We start from the raw sequence: 20,867 nt of genomic DNA, 5'->3' as shown, positions 1-20,867 counted from the left end.
GAACAGCTTCAATGGACCTTGGCATAGATTCTACAAGTGTCTGGAACTCCATTGAAAGGACGCGACACCAAACCTTCAACTTGAAATTCCATCATGTGGTGTTTTGTTTATGGTGGTGGAAAACATCGTCTCAGGCGCCGCTCCAGAATCTCCCATTAGTTTTCAATTGGGTTGAGATCTGGTGACAGACGGCCATGGCATATGGTTTACATCGTTTTCATGCTCATCCAACCATTCAATGATCACTCGTGCCCTATGGGTGGGGGCATTGTCATCCTATGGGGGCAAAGCCATGGTAGCCAAAATAATGGCCTGCCCAACATTTTTATACATGACCCTAAGCAGGATGGGATGTTAATTGCTTAATTAATTCAGGAACCACACCTGTGTGGAAGCACCTGTTTTCAATACTCTTTGTATCCCTCATTTACTCAAGTGTTTCCATTACTTTGGCATTTACCTGTATTATAATGCACCAAATATAAACCTACTGTATGCTGCATACCACTGATGTGAGATAAATAGTTAAAATACAGAAATATTGTCATGATCATGTCATATGAATCTAAGGATAAACTAGACTAGTAAACTATAAAGTGACTGTAAAGAGAAATGTAGTCTAAACCTTGACCTTCCCTTTGTAACTGGTATATAATAGTCTGCAGTATCCCTTCATTCTGAGGCAGATTGTCACTCAAACAAGTCTTCATTTTCTTTTATGTAAATATGAGGGGAAAAAATTCAACTGAGGTTTCTATTTTTAGCTAGTTTGCCTGACTACCTTGTCCAAGTCTAACAGGATCATTTAATTGGAGGGAATATCTGCTATCACGTGATGGACAGAGAAATGGCTAATTACTGTATATCTTTCCTCTTGTCACTTAAAGCCATCTTGTTACAACATTCTTTGATGGTGATATGACATTTTATTTGACTTTCATAACCTTTTTTTCCAGCTACCTTGACAGTTCACCCGTTTGTTAAAACTACACTAATCAGACAGTTGTCAGTTTGCGGAAGTACAGTGTTGAGGAGAATTTGTCAGAGCTGCCAGTCTGTCACACTATATCCTGTGGCATTTCTCTAGTGAGGAATGCTACAGCCAATTTGACAGACTGACTGAGTTATAGCTCTCAACCAAAGAAAGTATAAAAAAACACATCTTAAAACACTTTGATGAAGCAATACTAGAGATGAGTCATGAGTGGTAGTGGAGGGTAGCTATTGCTATACATGATCCAGGATAGATATACAATATGAGAAATATCCACATAGGAATCCTCGGTCATAAGTGAACAAAATAAATTGATCATGGTCATTTGGCCTTCTAAAATGTCAAAGCGCTGCAACATCAAACTACAACGCATCATAACATCTGTACACTACTAGCCAAACCCCTCATCCTATTATGTAATTGTTCATGAGCATCCGGCTAAGCTTATTGTATGAATAGGTCCAGGGCTAATTCAATTGGGCTGTCTCAAATCCTTTGATCTTTTCAAGGCTCACATGTGCAATGTACGTACAGTACAGGTTAAAACTCTGTGACACTGCATACCTCCGCATGCATTAGAGACAATGCATCATAAATAAATGGATCAATTATAAAGCGAAGCATGTTTCTACAATTCCTCTTATTGAGAACAATCCACATGCGGTATGGTATTTTATATGAAGTAATGCAGGCAGCAAGATGCTAAGAGTAGTAAATGTACTGTATGTGGAGACCTTTGTGTCTTTTCTGTATTTTCATTCTGTTGCTGTGGCTTGCTGAGAGAGAGAGATAGAGAGGAAAACAATTCTGTAGCCTTGCAGATGACAATATCAAGCCTGTTTTGTCATTTATCATTTAGAGAGCTAGAGGTTCATCTAGTTAGGCCAGGCATATCTTAATGGTTGCCTGGGAGTGGAGGAGGAACGAAAGGGACGGAAGCAATTTTCTATCCCCGCTAGACGCACAAACCCGGAGCCTTGCTTTGGCGTTCATTGATTCTGTGTCCACAATTCTCCCGAGACGCTGACCTGATGTGACAATCTTAATACCGACACCCCATTAAATATCTGAAAATATATATTTACAGAATCCACAAAGCATCTGGGCAGGCCAAAAGTTCATCACACCAAGATTGTTCTTTGGATGCAGTAGGATGAGAATAGGAAACCATCTCATTTATATGCAGTTAAAGTGCCTATTATGCTATTATGGTGTCCAGAGCACTTTAGTGTCATTGTCGGGCTGGTTTTGTATGTCTCGCTGGGTAATTGAAGCTGGTCGTCTGTATCTGAAGGGACAGTCACAGTATTATTGAACACATTGCAGTTTGAGCTGAGATAATGAACTGTTCTCTTTTCAGAGCCCGGTCGTTTCTCTTACGTGTTATGTCATAACATGTCCGTTTCCTAATTCACCATCTGGGCTGAGATCGATGACGGTCTTAGTTTGCTCCAGGAAGCACTCACAAAACGTTACAGTATTCACTCATAGGGAATGTGAGCGGATAGAACAGAGGAATAGATAAAACATGTACTTTGACTTTCTGGTAAAACTCATAACAGCCTCATACTTCCACTATTCCCTGTTCTAGGAAGAGAAAGCACCCTAAACGGAGACCACAGTCCCAAAGAGACCACACTCCTAAAAACACAAAGTGTTCTTTCTAGCCGCCCAGCATATGCCATTGTTCTTAACACAATAACAATGTCAGCCAGTAAGATGGGCCAATGAACCTACTCCTATGACACTGTCCTCCCAACCAATCAATTTTACCCTAGGAGGAGGATCATTACATATGCTGCATCATGACCTAAATTTTCACTGAGCATTTGGAAGGTAGCAGGCGGGAGGCTGGGGGGTTAAGGGGTGAAAGGTAGCAGGCGGGAGGCTGGGGGGTTAAGGGGTGGAAGGTAGCAGGCGGGAGGCTGGGGGGTTAAGGGGTGAAAGGTAGCAGGCGGGAGGCTGGGGGGTTAAGGGGTGAAAGGTAGCAGGGGGGAGGCTGGGGGGTTAAGGGGTGAAAGGTAGCAGGCGGGAGGCTGGGGGGTTAAGGGGTGGAAGGTAGCAGGCGGGAGGCTGGGGGGTTAAGGGGTGGAAGGTAGCAGGCGGGAGGCTGGGGGGTTAAGGGGTGAAAGGTAGCAGGCGGGAGGCTGGGGGGTTAAGGGGTGAAAGGTAGCAGGCGGGAGGCTGGGGGGTTAAGGGGTGAAAGGTAGCAGGCGGGAGGCTGGGGGGTTAAGGGGTGAAAGGTAGCAGGCGGGAGGCTGGGGGGTTAAGGGGTGAAAGGTAGCAGGCGGGAGGCTGGGGGGTTAAGGGGTGAAAGGTAGCAGGCGGGAGGCTGGGGGGTTAAGGGGTGAAAGGTAGCAGGCGGGAGGCTGGGGGGTTAAGGGGTGGAAGGTAGCAGGCGGGAGGCTGGGGGGTTAAGGGGTGAAAGGTAGCAGGCGGGAGGCTGGGGGGTTAAGGGGTGAAAGGTAGCAGGCGGGAGGCTGGGGGGTTAAGGGGTGAAAGGTAGCAGGCGGGAGGCTGGGGGGTTAAGGGGTGGAAGGTAGCAGGCGGGAGGCTGGGGGGTTAAGGGGTGGAAGGTAGCAGGCGGGAGGCTGGGGGGTTAAGGGGTGAAAGGTAGCAGGCGGGAGGCTGGGGGGTTAAGGGGTGAAAGGTAGCAGGCGGGAGGCTGGGGGGTTAAGGGGTGAAAGGTAGCAGGCGGGAGGCTGGGGGGTTAAGGGGTGAAAGGTAGCAGGCGGGAGGCTGGGGGGTTAAGGGGTGAAAGGTAGCAGGCGGGAGGCTGGGGGGTGGGGTTGAAGGGGTGGTGAGGGGTGGTGCTGACTCTCCTCTAGATCAGGGTTTCACAACCCTCTCCTCGGGGACCACCAGACGTTTCACATATTTGCTGTAGCCCTAAACTAGCACACCTGATTCAATTATTCCACTATAACCAAACTGAATCAGATGTGCCAATTCAGGGCTACAACAACTATGTGAAACGTCTGGTGGTCCCCGAGGAGAGGATTGTGAAACCCTGATCTAGATAACGCTACAAAAATCTTCCTCATAGAGAGAAGCCCCTCAACCTCTGCCCTCCCCCAGTGCCAGTCCCAGACAGGGAAACATGAATAAATACAAAACCCCAGTGTCAGTCCCAGACAGGGAAACATGAATAAATACAAAACCCCTGTGTCAGTCCCAGACAGGGAAACATGAATAAATACAAAACCCCAGTGTCAGTCCCAGACAGGGAAACATGAATAAATACAAAACCCCAGTGTCAGTCCCAGACAGGGAAACATGAATAAATACAAAACCCCAGTGTCAGTCCCAGACAGGGAAACATGAATAAATACAAAACCCCAGTGTCAGTCCCAGACAGGGAAACATGAATAAATACAAAACCCCAGTGCCAGTCCCAGACAGGGAAACATGAATAAATACAAAACCCCAGTGTCAGTCCCAGACAGGGAAACATGAATAAATACAACACCCCAGTGTCAGTCCCAGACAGGGAAACATGAATAAATACAAAACCCCAGTGCCAGTCCCAGACAGGGAAACATGAATAAATACAAAACCCCAGTGTCAGTCCCAGACAGGGAAACATGAATAAATACAAAACCCCAGTGTCAGTCCCAGACAGGGAAACATGAATAAATACAAAACCCCAGTGTCAGTCCCAGACAGGGAAACATGAATAAATACAAAACCCCAGTGTCAGTCCCAGACAGGGAAACATGAATAAATACAAAACCCCAGTGCCAGTCCCAGACAGGGAAACATGAATAAATACAAAACCCCAGTGCCAGTCCCAGACAGGGAAACATGAATAAATACAAAACCCCAGTGTCAGTCCCAGACAGGGAAACATGAATAAATACAAAACCCCAGTGTCAGTCCCAGACAGGGAAACATGAATAAATACAAAACCCCAGTGCCAGTCCCAGACAGGGAAACATGAATAAATACAAAACCCCAGTGTCAGTCCCAGACAGGGATACATGAATAAATACAAAACCCCAGTGTCAGGCCACCATTATAACAGAACATTTTTACTATTTTCTACATTGTAGAAAGATAGTGAAGCAGTGGTGGAAAAAGTACAAAATTGTCATACTTGAGTGAAAGTAAAGATACCTTAATTGAAAACGACTCAAGTAAAAGTGATCCAGTAAAATACTACTTGAGTAAAAGTCTAAAAGTATTTGGTTTTAAATATACTTAAGTATCAAAAGTATATGGAATTGCTAAAATGTACTTAGGTATAAACCATTTAAAATTCCTTATATTAAGCAAACCAGGCGGCACAATTTTATTTAAAAAATGTAATTGATGGATAGCCATGGCAACACTCAGACATAATTTACAAACAAAGCATTTGTGTTTAGAGATTCCGCCAGATCAGAGGCAGTAGGGATGACCAGGGATGTTCTGTTGATAAGTGTGTGAATCAGACCATTTTCCTGACAAAATGTAACGAGTACTTTTGGGTGTCAGGGAAAATGTACAGAGTAAATAGTACATTATTTTCTTTAGGAATGTAGTGAAGTAAAAGTAAAAGTTGTCAAAAATATAAATAGTAAAGTAAAAGACTTAAGTAGAACTTTCAAGTATTTTTACTTTACACCACTGTAGTGAAGACTGTAGTGAAGACATCAAAACTATGAAATAACACATATGGAATCATGTAGTAACCAAAAAACTGTTAAACAAATCAAAATATATTTTATATTTGAGATTCTTCAAAGTAGCCACCCTTTTCCTTGATGACAGCTTTGCACACTCTTGGCATTCTCTCAACCAGCTTCATGAGGTAGTCACCTGGAATGCTTTCCCAACAGTTTTGAAGGAGTTCCCAGATACCGTTGCAAGAAAAAGTATGTGAACCCTTTGGAATTACATGTATTTCTACATAAATTGGTCAGAAAATGTGATCTGATTTTCCTCTGTCACAACAATAGACAAACACAGTGTGCTTAAACGAATAACACACAAATTATTGTATTTTTGTTGTCTATATTGAATACATAATTTAAATATTCACAGTGTAGGTTGGGAAAAGTATGTGAACCTCTAGGCTAATGACTTCTCCAAAAGCTAATTGGAGTCAGGACTCAGCTCACCTGGAGTCCAATCAATGAGATGAGATTGGAGATGTTGGTTAGAGCTGCCCTGCAATATAAAAACCACTCACAAAATGGGAGTTCGCTATTCACATGAAGCATTGCCTGATGTGAACTATGCATCAAACAAAAGAGATCTCAGAAGACCTACGATTAAGAACAGTTGACTTGCATAAAGCTGGAAAGAGTTACAAAAGTATCTCTAAAAGCCTTGATGTGCATCAGTCTATTAATGGAGCAAGTTCAGCACTGTTGCTACTCTCCCTAGGAGTGGCCGCCCTGCAAAGATGACTGCAAGAGCACAATGCTCAATGAGGTTAAGAAGAATCTTAGAGTGTCAGCTAAAGACTTACAGAAATCTTTGGAACATGCTAACATCTCTTGACGAGTCTACAATACGTTAAACACTCAACAAGAATGGTGTTCATGGGAGGACACCAAAAAAAACAATGCTGCATGTCTGAAGTTTGCAAAAGTGCACCTGGATGTTCCACAGCGCTACTGGCAAAATATTCTGTGGACAGATTAAACTAAAGTTGAGTTGTTTGGAAGGAACACACAACACTATGTGTGGAGAAAAAAAGGCACAGCACACCAACTGCAAAACCTCATCCCAACCGTAAAATATAGTGGAGGGAGCAACATGGTTTGGGGCTGCTTTGTTGCCTCAGGGCCTGGACAGCTTGCTATCATCGAAGGAAAAATTCATTCCCATGTTTATCAAGACATTTTGCAGAAGAATGTAAGGCTATCTGCCCGCCAATTGAAGTCCAACAGAAGTTGGGTGATGCAACAGGACAACGACCCAGAACACAGAAGTAAATCAACAAAAGAATGGCTTCAAAAATACAGCTTCTGGAATGGCCCAGTCAGAGTCCTGAACTCAACCTGTGGCATGACCTTGAGAGCGGTTCACACCAGACATCCCAAGAATATTGCTGAACTGAAACAGTTTTGTGAAGAGGAATGGTCCAAAATTCCTCCTGACCATTGTGCAGTTCTGATACGCAACTACAGAAAACGTTTGGTTGAGGTTAATGCTGCCAAAGGAGGGTCAACCAGTTATTAAATCCAAAGGTTCACATACTTTTTCCACCCTGCCCTGTGAATGTTTACACAGTGTGTTCAATAAATACATGAAAACGTATAATTGTGTGTGTGTTATAAGTTTAAGCAGACTGTGTTTATCATGACACAAGGCGAGACCCAGATGCAGACACAGGAGGCAGATGGTTGGAGTCTTACAATATTTATTAATCCAATAGGGTAAGGCAAGACAATGGTTGTGGACAGGCAAAAAGGTAAAAACCAGTTCAATCCAAAAGGTACCGAAGGGCAGGCAGAATCAAGGTCAGGGCAGGATGATCAGGCAGGCGGGAAGGTAGTCCAGAGTCAGGCAGGGGTCAAAACCGGGAAGACTATCAAAAAGAGAATAGCAAAAGGAGTACGGGAAAAACACGCTGGTTGACTTGACTAACATACAAGACGAACTGGCACAGAGAGACAGGAAACACAGGGATAAATACACTGGGGAAAATAAGCGACACGCCAATCACAGGAACAGGTGAAACCGATCAGAGCGTGATAGTAACCCCCCTAGGGACGCCACCTGGAGTCGAACCTGGGCGCATACTTGGCTGACCGGGATGTCGGCGGTGGAAATCGGCGATGAGGGCCGGGTCCAAGATGTCTTTAGCAGGGACCCAGCACCTCTCCTCCGGGCCATAAACCTCACCGTGTCAACCAGGTAATGGAAACCCCTGCCCCGTGGTCGAACCTTCAGGAGGCGTCTCACCATATACGCTGGCTGGCCACCGATAACCTGGGGGGGAGGGATGGGCCTGGAGACAGAAGACAAAGAACAGTGAGACACAGGCTTAATCCTAGACACATGGAAGGTAGGGAGAATGCGAAGGGTACGGGGTAACACAAGATGGACAGCAGTGGAACTCAGGACTCTGGAGATGGGAAAAGGACAAATGAACCAGGGAGACAGCTTGCGGGACTCTATCCGAAGTGGCAGATCCCAAGTGGAAAGCCATACCCTCTGCCCAATGCAGTAGCAGGGAGCTGGGGTCCGGCGACGGTCCGCTTGTCAACGATACCTGGAGTTGGTCTTGAGAATAGCCGCCCTGGCTCTTCTCCAGGTACGTCGACAGCGGTGGACAAACATCTGGGCCGAGGGTACGCTGACCTCCAGCTCTTGTTCAGGGAAGAGTGGAGGCTGATTCCCCATGGAGCACTCGAAAGGGGAGAGTCCTGTGGCAGAACTGGGAAGAGTGTTCCGGGCCTACTCCACCCAGACCAGTTGACGGCTCCAAGTAGTGGGATTGGTTGAGACCAGGCACCTTAAGGTGGTCTCCAGGTCTTGGTTGGCTCGCTCCGACTGATCGTTAGTTTGGGGATGGAATCCGGGTGACAGGCTGGCCGACGACCCAATAAGGGTGCAGAATGCCTTCCAGAACTGAGACGAGAACTGAGGACCCCGATCGGAGACCATGTCAACCGGAAGTCCATGGATCCAGAAGACATGCTGCACCATAAGCTGGGCCATCTCCTTGGCAGAAGGTAGTTTGGGGAGAGGGATGAAATGGGCAGCCTTGGAGAACCGGTCGACTACCGTCAGAATGACAGTGTTGCCGTCAGACGGAGGGTGCCCAGGGACAAAGTCCAGAGATATATGAGACCAGGGACGATGAGGAACCAATAGTGGCTGCAGGAGGCCAGAAGGAGCTTGCCATGGAGTCTTGTTTTGAGCACACACAGTGCATGCAGTGACAAAGGCAGAGACATCAGGGACCATTGTGGGCCACCAGAAACATTGTCGAAGGAAAGCTAGTGTACGACGGGACCCTGGATGACAGGTCAGCCTGGAGGAATGAGCCTATTCCAGGACCCGGGACCGGACTGGGTTAGGGACAAACAGCCAGTTAGCAGGGCCCCCTTCAGGTCCAGGCTGTGACCGTTGCACCTCGTGAACCAGGTTCTCAATATCCCAATCCACAGTGGCAGCAAGGCATGAGGTAGGGAGAATGGTTTCGGAAGTCGAGGGTGTGGCAGAGGAACTGTATAGGCGGGAGAGAGCATCAGGCTTCACATTTTTAGACCCTGGACAGTAGGAAATGGTAAAGTTGAATCTGATAACAGGAGGGCTCACCAGGCCTGCCTTGAGTTGAGGTGCTTGGTTGAACGGAGATATCCCAAGTTTTTATGGTCAGTCCAGACCAGGAAAGGCTGTTCTGCTCCTTCCAGCCAGTGCCTCCACTCCTCCAACGCCATCTTCACCGCCAGGAGTTCTCGGTTGCCAACATCGTAGTTCCTCTCAGCAGGAACTACGATGGGACAGGAAAGCATAGGGATGAAGCTTCTGGTCCTGAGCAGATCGCTGGGACAGGATGGCCCTCGCGCCAACATCCGAAGCATCCACTTCCACCACAAAGTGACACGAGGGGTCCGTATGGATGAGGATGGGTGCTGTTGTGAACCGATGCTTCAGGTCCACAAAGGCTTTGTCGACAGCTGGAGACCATTTGAACGATACCTTGGGGGAGGTGAGTGCCAAGAGGGGGGCAGCCAGGGTGCTGTAATCCCAAATGAAATGGTGGTAGAATGTTGGCAAAACCAAGAAACCGTTCAAACTGCACCCTGGATGTTGGTTGAGGCCAATCCACCACTGCTTTCACCTTTCCAGGATCCATCTGAAATTGCCCTCAGCAATGACATATCCCAGAAAGGTGATAGAAGAGCGGTGGAACTCACACTTCTCGGCTTTCACAAACAGTTGGTTCTCCAGGAGGTGCTAAAGGACCTGTCTGACATGGAGTACAAAATAGGATGTTGGCCAGGTAGACGAACACAAACCGGTTTAGCATGTCCCGAAGCACATCATTGACCAAAGCCTGGAAGACAGCGGGGGTGTTGGTGAGTCCAAATGGCATCGTACTCATAATGTCCACTGGCTGTGTTGAAGGCTGTCTTCCACTCATCCCCCTTGCGTATCCGAACCAGGTGGTAGGCATTCCGAAGGTCCAACTTGGAAAACATGGTAGACCCCTGGAGAGGTTCAAACGGCGAGGAGAGGAGAGGTAGGGGGTAACGATTTTTGACAGTGACATTGTTAAGTTCCCGGTAGTCAATGCATGGGTGCAGGGTCTTTGTCCTTCTTCTCCACAAAGAAAAACCCTGTGCCGGCAGGAGATGCAGACGGACGGACGGCCCCAGTGGCCAGAGACTCTTCTATGTACTCCTCCATAGCAATGGTCTCTGGTCCGGACAGAGAGTACAACCGACCCCGAGTTGGTGTAGTGCCTGGGAGAAGATCAATGGCACAATCATAAGGACGGTGCGAGGGAAGGGAATTAGCATGTGCCTTGCTAAACACTTCCAGGAGGTTATGGTATTTCGTAGGGATAACAGAGACATCCACAGTCTTGCTAACCTCCTGAGGAAGACGACTAGTGGAAGGCTGTGCTGCTTGAAGGCAGTGAGAATGGCAAAATGAGTACGGGAAAAACACGCTGGTTGACTTGACTAACATACAAGTCGAACTGGCACAGAGAGACAGGAAACACAGGGATAAATACACTGGGGAAAATAAGCGACACCTGGAGGAGGTGGAGACAATCACAGGAATTTTATGAACAATTTATAGAGAAATCCAGGTAATTACAAAGTCTTTCTTGCCACCTTATGCTGAGCACTTGTTGGCTGCTTTTCCTTCACTCATGCATAATGCACATTCACAAATAACTTCTTGTGTCAGGCTTTCGGCTATAGAAATTGAACACAGGTCTCATCAAAAATCTCTCAAGCCCACGTGCTAGTGATTAGCCAGCTAATCTTAATATTTCAAGTTTAACCAACTTGGATCTATTTGCTAGCTAACAGTTGAACAGTTGAATTGTTATGAACACTCCCTCCTGTCTTTCTCCAACTGTTTGAAAAGCATGTTAGCCTGTACACTTTGTTCAGATGTTGCACGCAAGTGGACTACCTTGTTTCTCAGAATAAGAACGAGTTGCCAATTCGTTATATAATTGTGTTTTATGCTTATTGCACATTTATAAAACACAGACTAGACTGCTAATATAACAGTCTTTGGCTAAAATGCTGCTAGCGGGACAGGGCACTACAATGTCACGCGCAACGAACTGAGCATGAATTTTCTAGATTCAATGTTCATTGATACTCCTGTTGTAGTAGTGTCGGCTCTCAATCTGAGTAGTTGAGACATAAAAAGGGTATCTTTAGAAAGGTTCACTTAAACTCTTTTACAGTAAAATCATCTCAATGTCCCTATGACCGATTCTGTTGGACCAAACCTCAAATGCAAATAGTGAGTTGAAACCTCTTGTAAGAGAGGAAGAAGTGATCGCTCAACTTTGTTGGCGTGAGAGGCAGGTGGAGTGTAAACCATACAGGAAGAGGCAAAGCATAAAATCTGTCCAAAATAAGCCCAATGCATTTCTATGGGGATATTTTGGATATAAACTGGTCACCTGCCTTCCCGCGTTTGGGACAACGACTCCCAATGTTAGGGCGGAGATGGGCAACTCTTCATTATATACGGATCTCGGGTGTAAATGGGGAGGTGCACACAGCACAGAAGGAACGAAAGAGATGAGACCAAAAATACAACATGAAAACAAGTGGACATAAACGGTCATAAAAACGAAAATAACAAAACCTTGATTCTTGTGATACAGGCATTTGGAATATCGCGCAAAAACATACATATGAATTAATCAAATTAATTTGATATACTGCCCAGCCCTAGGTCACTACAACCTATACTGAGAGCTTTAGTGGTGGATCTACTGTATTGGTGGCTATGCTTGACATACAGTTAAAGTCAGAAGTACACTTAGGTTGGAGTCATTAAAACTCGTTTTTCAACCACTCCACAAATTTCTTGTTAACAAACTATAGTTTTGGCAAGTCGGTTAGGACATCTACTTTGTGCATGACACAAGTAATTTTTCCAACAATTGTTTACAGACAGATTATTTCACTTATAATTCACTATATCACAATTCCAGTGGGTCAGAAGTTTACATACACTAAGTTGACTGTGCCTTTAAACAGCTTGGAAAATTCCAGAAAATGATGTCATGGCTTTAGAAGCTTCTGATAGGCTAATTTAAATCATTTGAGTCAATCGGAGGTGTACCTGTGGATGTTTTTCAAGGCCTACCTTCAAACTCAAAAGAAAATCAAAAGAAATCAGCCAAGAGCTCAGAAAAAAAATTGTGGACCTCCACAAGTCTGGTTCATTCTTGGGAGCAATTTCCAAATGCCTGAAGGTACCACGTTCATCTGTACAAACAATAGTACGCAAGTACAAACACCATGGGACCACACAGCCGTCATACCGCTCAGGAAGGAGACGCGTTCTGTCTCCTAGAGATGAACGTACTTTGGTGCGAAAACTGCAAATCAATCCCAGAACAACAGCAAAGGACCTTGTGAAAATGCCGGAGGAAACAGGTACAAAAGTATCTATATCCACAGTAAAATGAGTCCTATATTGACATAATCTGAAAGGCCGCTCAGCAAGGAAGAAGCCACTGCTCCAAAACCGCAATAAAAAAGCCAGACTATGGTTTGCAACTGCACATGGGGACAAAGATTGTACTTTTTGGAGAAATGTCCTCTGGTCTTATGAAACAAATATAGAACTGTTTGGCCATAATGACCATCGTTATGTTTGGAGGACAAAGGGGGAGGCTTGCAAGCCGAAGAACACCATCCCAACCGTGATAAACAGGGGTGGCAGCATCATGTTGTGGGGGTGCTTTGCTGCAGGAGGGACTGGTGCACTTCACAAAATAGATGGCCTCATGAGGAAGAAAAATTATGTGGATATATAGGAGGAATGGGCCAAAATTCACCCAACTTATTGTGGGAAGCTTGTGGATGGCTACCCAAAACGTTTGACCCAAGTTAAACAATTTAAAGACAATGCTACCAAATACTAATTGAGTGTATGTAAACTTCTGACCCACTGGGAATGTGATGAAAGAAATAAAAGCTGAAATAAATCATTCTCTCTACTATTATTCTGACATTTCACATTCTTAAAATAAAATGGTGATCCTAACTGTGTAAGTACAGAAAAGGTCAAGATTTGTATTTTGATTTGATGGAGCCAGGTAGACATTCCGAACAGTGTCATTTCTCAAAGCAGTGTAATGGCTTTGTTCAGCTGACCTACAGTAGTAGATGTATAACCCCAGACCTGGTAATTACGTGCTGAGCAAACAGCCATCCATCAACTTTGCACGATGCTCCTCCTTCAAAAAGCCACACTACCACAACAGTGATTGGTGTAATCCCACGGGGAGAAATACCAATGACAAGCCAGGGAGAAAGACTGGAGCTGTCTCCTCTGATGGGGAGTCGTGTCAGTCACCTCAGACTGAACTGAAAACCCAGCAGAATTCGGCGTTAGGGTTGGTTCAGTGCCCGGCACCCAGCGGCATAGGATTGGCTTTAGTATTAGTACAGCAGGGAAGTTAAAAAGACTGAAATCAATAAACCTATGGACACCAACTCCAATATAGGCAACAACAAAAAATTGGTATACCTCAATGAGTTCTAAATGACATTATTTGTTGGAAGTGATAACACCATCACTGCACCAGCACAGTTGTCCTGTCTGGCTCAGTTGGTAGAGCATGGCTCTTGTAACGCCAGGGTTATGGGTTTGATTCCCACGGGGTACCAGTGTGAAAAAATAAAAACAATTATGCATTCACTAATGTAAGTTGCTCTGGATAAGAGTGTCTAGGAAAATGTTATAGCTCCAGCATTCATACTGCAACCCTGTCAGGCAAATATTCCATATTTTGCCATTACAATTTGTTTCGTTAAGAGGTTGCAGAGGTTGCAGACCCACACTGACAGCTGACTGACTGCCATTAAAGCTGCAATATGTAACTTTTTGGGTGACCTGACCGAATTCATATAGAAATGTGAGTTATAGGTCTGTCAATCTCATTGAAAGCAAGTCTAAGTAGCTGTAGATCTGTCCTATGTGCGCTATTTCTATGCTTCCCGTTCTTATGTTTCGTTTTTGTATCTTTTACTTTCAGTTTTGTATACCAGCTTCAAACAGCTGGAAATACAATATTTTAGGTTACTGAACATATATTTCACACCAGTTTAGATGGTACAATGGTTCTCTACACGATACATTGCTTGTTTTGTCATATAAACTGTTATTAGGCGAACTATTCAAATTTTAACAGCCAGAAAATGGTCAAGCGATTTCTGCATATTTCACCTTTAAGGAAGGGAGGGAGGGAGGGAGGGAGGGAGGGAGGGAGGGAGGGAGGGAGAGAGAGAAGAGTGTGAGAGAGAGGGAGATGGAGAGAGAGAAAGCTGCAATGGAATGGAAGCCCACCGCAAGTCCAAACACAAGCAGCACCTGTCAGCTGGGTTGGGAGTCTCCCCCGTCTCCCCCTGGCCAGGGCCTCCTCTCCCTGGGGCCTCTCTCCCTCTCCCTTCCACCATCATCTATCTATCTGCACCTGGCTGTGACTAACACAGAGGCATTCTCAGTCTCTGACTCTGTCTGCAATTCATTACCACCCCAGGCACCTACTCCATCATTGAGAGAAGAGGCAAGGAGAGAGGAAGGCTAGGCAGCTAGCTACCTGGGCTGGCCATGATGCACCAGACCATGCAGCCTTCTCTCCCTCCATGCTAGGGAAAGAGAAGGCAGTGGCAGTCACAGAGTCATATCAAATCGAATTAAATTGAAATAGCCTAATTACAGAACTGGTAATAACATTCATTATGTACTCTATGAAAAGTTGATTCACATTAACCTGGATAATGAATCGTTATTCTGATTTGGGATTTTGACATTGTAGATAATTGGTCGACAACAGCAACAAAAATGTATCAAATGGACTACATTTACATTTAAGTCATTTAGCAGACGCTCTTATCCAGAGCGACTTACAAATTGGAAAGTTCATACATATTCATCCTGGTCCCCCCGTGGGAATTGAACCCTGGTCCCCCCGTGGGAATTGAACCCACAACCCTGGCGTTGCAAGCGCCACGCTCTACCAACTGAGCCACACGGGACCTAATTTACTGATATGGAATGGTTCAACTACCATAATGTGCCTAACAACACAGTAAAACTAATTCATACACACACTTCAGATCTATCTACATGGTCAAGAGAAGTGTCAGGTTCAAAGTGTTCATTTCTTCCACTTTGAACCTGTCATAGTGGGGTCATTAAAACAGCTCCATCAAGCCACCCAGACAACAGCAGATAAGCTACTTAAGCCTTCCTACAGCAGTTTCCCCAGGCAGACATCTCTGTAGGAAAGACAGTGATTATCTGAGAATACCCTACACACAGAGAGACGCTGAGATAAACAGAATTACACAACGCACCTCGTTGCTTGCATCTATTCTAGCGAGACAAAATACGAGGTCATGAACGAAAGTTAAAGCTGGAGCTCTGTTCTTTGCAATCACACAATGCACTTACGGATCGTGGTAAAGCCCAGGCCTTGTAACAAGCTTTAGAGCCAGTGCATCAACCACTCATTGAGGGTAGGAGGGAGGGAGGGTGTGTTTGTGTGTGTGTGCCAAGTGGGGGGGTCTAACAGTGAACAACCACTCAGTGCTGATGTGTCTCCTAAAGACATCCAGTCAACAACTGTAAAGTCAGTGGAAACCTCAATCAAGAGAAATAAAGAGGGGAACAGATGCATAGGAGTGGAGGGTCATAAGACAAAGAGTTGGTTCCCCCACAACTCCCTCAAGACCTCTACTTAAAACTCATTAGCAGGAGCTGAGTGGCAAAGGCCTTGTGCTCGCAGGCATATCTAATGGCATAATGAGCAAGAAAAGCCTCGCAATGACAAGGAAGTTAATGAGGTTTTCTGCTGATGAAGGGAATTCTTACAAAGGTAACTGGGATTTCCCTATCGCAGCAGCTTTAAATTGAGTTTGCTGAAAGCCTAAAAGGAATAACTCAAACGCCACACAGCTACATATCTTAGTTCACTGTATTTTCCAGTATTTGAAAGAATACTGTTGTGTTAGTCTTTCCAATGCCGCGTTGGACTAGTGGTGTTTCTTTGGATGAAATATATATTACAGCCGAGAGTGCTGACATTAAATCAATTTTATGTTTCACCCGGGCAGCCCAGAAAACACACAGAAACACTAGCTTTTACAGTAATTGGAGTAAACATTCCATCCACTACATTTTAGAATAGAAAGTGGTTGCCAGAGAGTCTGCTGCTCGAACACATGCAGGCCTCTATCTCGCTGACATCTATTTTCAAATTACAACACACTATACTAATTAGAGTAATTAACTATTACCAAATCCTCTTGTTCAGATTTCCTAATGATGATAGTATCTGAGCTGTGCTATAATAACTGCTCTGGTCTGGTTACGCATCAACCACAGTAGTTAAACAAATATATCTGAGCCAGCACAGTATAGTTCGGGCCGGCATGGTAATGTGAACAGGGTACTATTTCATTAGTCATTAGTTTAAAAGGGGGTCTTCAACTACCTAGACCAGGGGGTATCTCCGGGCAAGGTGGTACAGGCTTGGTAGTGGGCGGCGTGTGGTTTCCCTCGGGTCGTACGGTGGGCAGCAGCTGGTCTGCGGTGGCCAGGTAGCTGGCGTAGGTGGCGTTGGGCCGGCTGAGGTTGTAGTAGTAGTGGTGTCCGTTGCGGCTGGCGTTGCGGCCGTTGTTGAAGCGGCTGAAGATCTGGTCAAATCGCTGGCTGTAGACGTCGAAGTAGAGGATCATCATGATGACGAAGTGCACCAGGCAGAGCAGCAGGACAGCCTTGCAGATGCGCTCCAGGGTCCGGCCCAGCATCAGCCGAGTCATGGTCGAGACTGTCGCCCCTGCCGCACAGGCTGGGGCATCCACTCGGTCGGTCCCTCCCCTGGGCCTGGACTGCTGCACACTGGCTCCCACTATCACCTATGGAAGGACCAGGGAAAAACAGGATGTTAAAATTAAGTTTATGTTGCCATTCAAGTGAATTAGGCCTAACACAGGAAAAGAGCAGTAGCCTTATCGAATTATGTCTGTCCATCCGTTCTACAGTATCTGTATACTAGATGTCATGTACATGTTGAAAAGAAAAGACAAATCAAGGAATAAACCAACAGCACCCAATTTGGTAGTAAAATCCAAAGTAGCCAATAGCCCACTCCAGCCAACAATGTGATTTGAAAAACACTTACAAATATAGCTGCGAGTATCAATGAACATGGTTCACAGGATGACAGAAAGGAGACAAGATCAGTTGGATAACAAAGCAAGCACTATCATGTAGGAACTATCTTCTCTATGTGCAATCAGTGAAAACGTGACCATGTTTATTAAAGACTGATGTAATGAGTCTAAGTACAACATTTGGAGGGAATCTGACGTATGGTTCATGAGGAGAAGATGATTGCAGATGATTTTGAGCATTTGCGTTACATATGCAAAGAATGAGTTCAGTGTTGTCCATCTTAAGGACGTCTATTACATTTGAATCATTTAGCAGATGCTCTTATCGAGACATACAGGAGCAATTAGGGTTAAGTACCTTGCTCAAGGGCACATGAACAGATTTTTCACCAAGTGCATGATAGTGATGACAAGTTTCAAGTTGATAGACCACTGTGAAGTGGATTTGCAGTGGTTTAAATGGACAAATACAATCTGATTTTGTACAATCCAAATATGGTGTCATTTGGTCCTATAGTTCACGAGAAGATGTTTTGCATATGCTAATATGCATCTACTGGTTTAGTGTGGCAAACTTTGAAGGCATCATCGTTACTTTCTCAAACTCTTTAGGGACTATTGTGATGAGTCCGAAGACCAAATTTGGAGTGAATCTGACTTTTAGTCCAAAAAGGCAGATAGTTATTAAAATAACTAGATAGTTATTATTATTTTGTTATTATTATTTTAAGCATGAGCGTTACATAGTCAAAAAAGTAAATTGTTAATATTTTTAAGATATCAATGCCAAACTTAACACGGTTCTTCATGGGAATGTCTTTGATGACCCTACGTTTCAAGTTGATAGGCCATAGTGGAGCAGTGGTGGAAAAAGTACCCAACTGTCATACTTGAGTAAAAGTAAAGATACCTTCATAGAAAATGACTCAAGTAACAGTGAAAGAACACCCAGTAAAAAACGACTAAGTAAAAGTTTTAAAGTATTTGGTTTTAAATACGTAAGTATCAAAAGTAAATGTACAAGTATAAATCATTTCAAATTCCTTATATTAGGCAAAGCAGATGGCCACATTTACTAGTTTTTATTTATTTATGGATAGTCAGGGGCACCCTCCAACTCTCAGACATAATTTACAAATGAAGCATATATTTAATGAGTCCGCCAGATCAGAGGCAGTAGGGATGACCAGGGATGTTCTCTTGATAAGTGTGAATTAGACCAATTTCTCTGTCACGACTTCCGCCGAAGTTGGTGCCTCTCCTTGTTCGGGCGGCGTTTGGCGGTCGACGTCACCGGCTTTCTAGCCTCCACCGATCTACATTTCTTTTTCCATTTGTTTTGTCTGTATTGTACACACCTGGTTCCCATTACGTTTGAATTATTTCCCTATTTAACCCTCTGGAGCCATCATAGTTTTGTGCGTGTTTATTGTTGTCAGTTGTCTCGTTTATGTGATTCTGGATTTTCGTTCTCCTTGTCGGAAGATTATAATTGAGTAAAGTTGCTATTATTACTCATCTCTGTGTCTTGCGCCTGACTCCGCCTTACCCACATCACCTAGACTCTGACAGAAACACGCACCTTTAATGGAGTCAGCAGGTGCACACAGCCCTCCTCTACCTATGGAGGAGCGCGTCCAGCAGCACGCGACTATGTTTCAAAGTCTCGGCACAGCCATGGATCGCGTGCTGCAAACCATGGAGCGATTGGAGAGAGGGGTTTTTCCAACAACCCCATCATCATCACCCCCCACAACAGCCCACACCGCTGTCCACCCCTCCTTCACCTGGATCCAGTGGGATTCGGCTCGCGCTCCCGAGGGTATACGATGGAACGGCTGCCGGGTGCCAGGGGTTCCTACTCCAGCTGGGGCTCTACCTGGCAACCGTTCACCCAGATCCTTCGGGACGCGAGAGTGTAAACGCCCTCATCTCCTGTCTGACTGGTAGAGCACTCGAATGGGCCAACGCAGTCTTGGGAAGGGAAGGACCGACGTTGGACAATTATGAGGATTTTACCCGGTTTTACCCGGTTTTTGATCATCCACCTGAAGGGAGAATGGCGGGGTAACGCTTGTATCATCTCAGACAGGGGATGAGGAGCGCACAAGACTTCGCTCTGGACTTTCGAACTCTGGCCGCCGGCGCGGGATGGAATGAGCGGGCCCTGATCGACCACTACAGGTGTGGTCTACACGAGGACGTTCGTAGGGGGATAGCCTGCAGGGACACCACCCTTACCTTTGACCAGCTGGTGGACCTATCAATCAGGCTAGATAACCTGTTGGCCTCCCGCGGACGTCCGGATCGAGGTCCGTCAGTTCCATCCCCCAGCACCTCAGATCCGACGCCGATGGAGCTAGGAGGTGCTGCTATGAGGGGGACCGGAGGGACTGCAGTGGTCAGCTGGGGCGGACAGGGCTTTTGGTCACCTGAAGGCTCTGTTTACCTCGGCTCCCGTGCTGGCTCATCCTGATCCCTCTTTGGCATTTATAGTAGAGGTGGACAAGTCCGAGGCTGGGATAGGAGCTGTGCTGTCTCAGCGCTCGGGTACACCACCAAAGCTCCGCCCCTGTGCTTTTTTTTCGAAGAAGCTCAGCGCGGCGGAGCGAAACTATGATGTGGGTGATCGGGAGCTGTTGGCTGTTGTTAAGGCTCTGAAGGCGTGGAGGCATTGGCTTGAGGGGGCTAAACACCCTTTCCTCATTTGGAATGACCACCGCAATCTGGAGAACATCCGGGCGGCGAGGAGACTGAACCCTCGTCAGGCAAGGTGGGCCATGTTTATCACCCGTTTTGTTTTCACCCTTTCCTACAGACCAGGTTCCCAGAACGCTAAGCCAGACGCACTGTCCCGGATGTATGACACAAAGGAGCGGTCCACGGATCCCACTCCCATACTTCCGGCTTCTTGCCTGGTGGCACCGGTGGTATGGGAGGTGGACGCCGACATCGAGCGGGCGTTACGTACAGAGCCCACTCCCAACCAGTGTCCAGTTGGGCGTCTGTCAGTTCCGTCTGCTGTCTGCGATCGTTTGATCTGTTGGGCTCACACGTCACCCTCCTCTGGTCATCCTGGCATTGGTCGGACAGTGCGCTGTCGTACTGGTGGCCCACTTTAGCTAAGGATGTGAGGGTTTATGTTTCCTCCTGCTCGGTGTGCGCCCAGTGCAAGGCACCTAGACACCTGCACAGAGGGAAATTACAACCCCTACCCGTTCCACAACGGCCGTGGTCACACATATTGGTGGATTTCGTGACGGATCTTCTTCCGTCACAGGGAAACACCACGATCCTGGTTGTTGGGGATCGGTTTTCTAAGTCCTGCCGTCTCCTTCCTTTGCCCGGTCTCCCTACGGCTCTACAGACTGCGGAGGCCCTGTTCACCCACGTCTTCCGGCACTAGAGGGTGCCTGAGGATATAGTTTCTGATCGGGGTCCCCAGTTCAGGTCTAGGGTTGGGAGGGCATTTATGGAACTCCTGGGGGTCTCGGTCAGCCTTACCTCAGATTTTCACCCCGAGAGTAACGGGC

General features: G+C 45.9%; 1 protein-coding gene across 1 annotated transcript in view; it reads right to left on the bottom strand.

Moving 5' to 3' along the window:
• Window positions 1-20,867, bottom strand: part of LOC120055875 (beta-1,4-galactosyltransferase 2-like) — a 137,451-nt gene that overhangs the window by 90,853 nt on the left and 25,731 nt on the right. Inside the window, exon 2 of the mRNA XM_039003906.1 lies at window positions 16,653-17,076. Coding sequence (XP_038859834.1) covers window positions 16,653-17,076 — 424 coding nt within the window. The remainder of the gene's footprint in view (window positions 1-16,652; window positions 17,077-20,867) is intronic.

Source organism: Salvelinus namaycush, chromosome 11, assembly GCF_016432855.1.
Source record: "Salvelinus namaycush isolate Seneca chromosome 11, SaNama_1.0, whole genome shotgun sequence".
Classification (NCBI taxonomy): domain Eukaryota; kingdom Metazoa; phylum Chordata; class Actinopteri; order Salmoniformes; family Salmonidae; genus Salvelinus; species Salvelinus namaycush.
The sequence above is the reverse complement of the archived record's forward strand: the minus strand, read 5'-3'. Positions and strand labels throughout refer to the sequence as shown.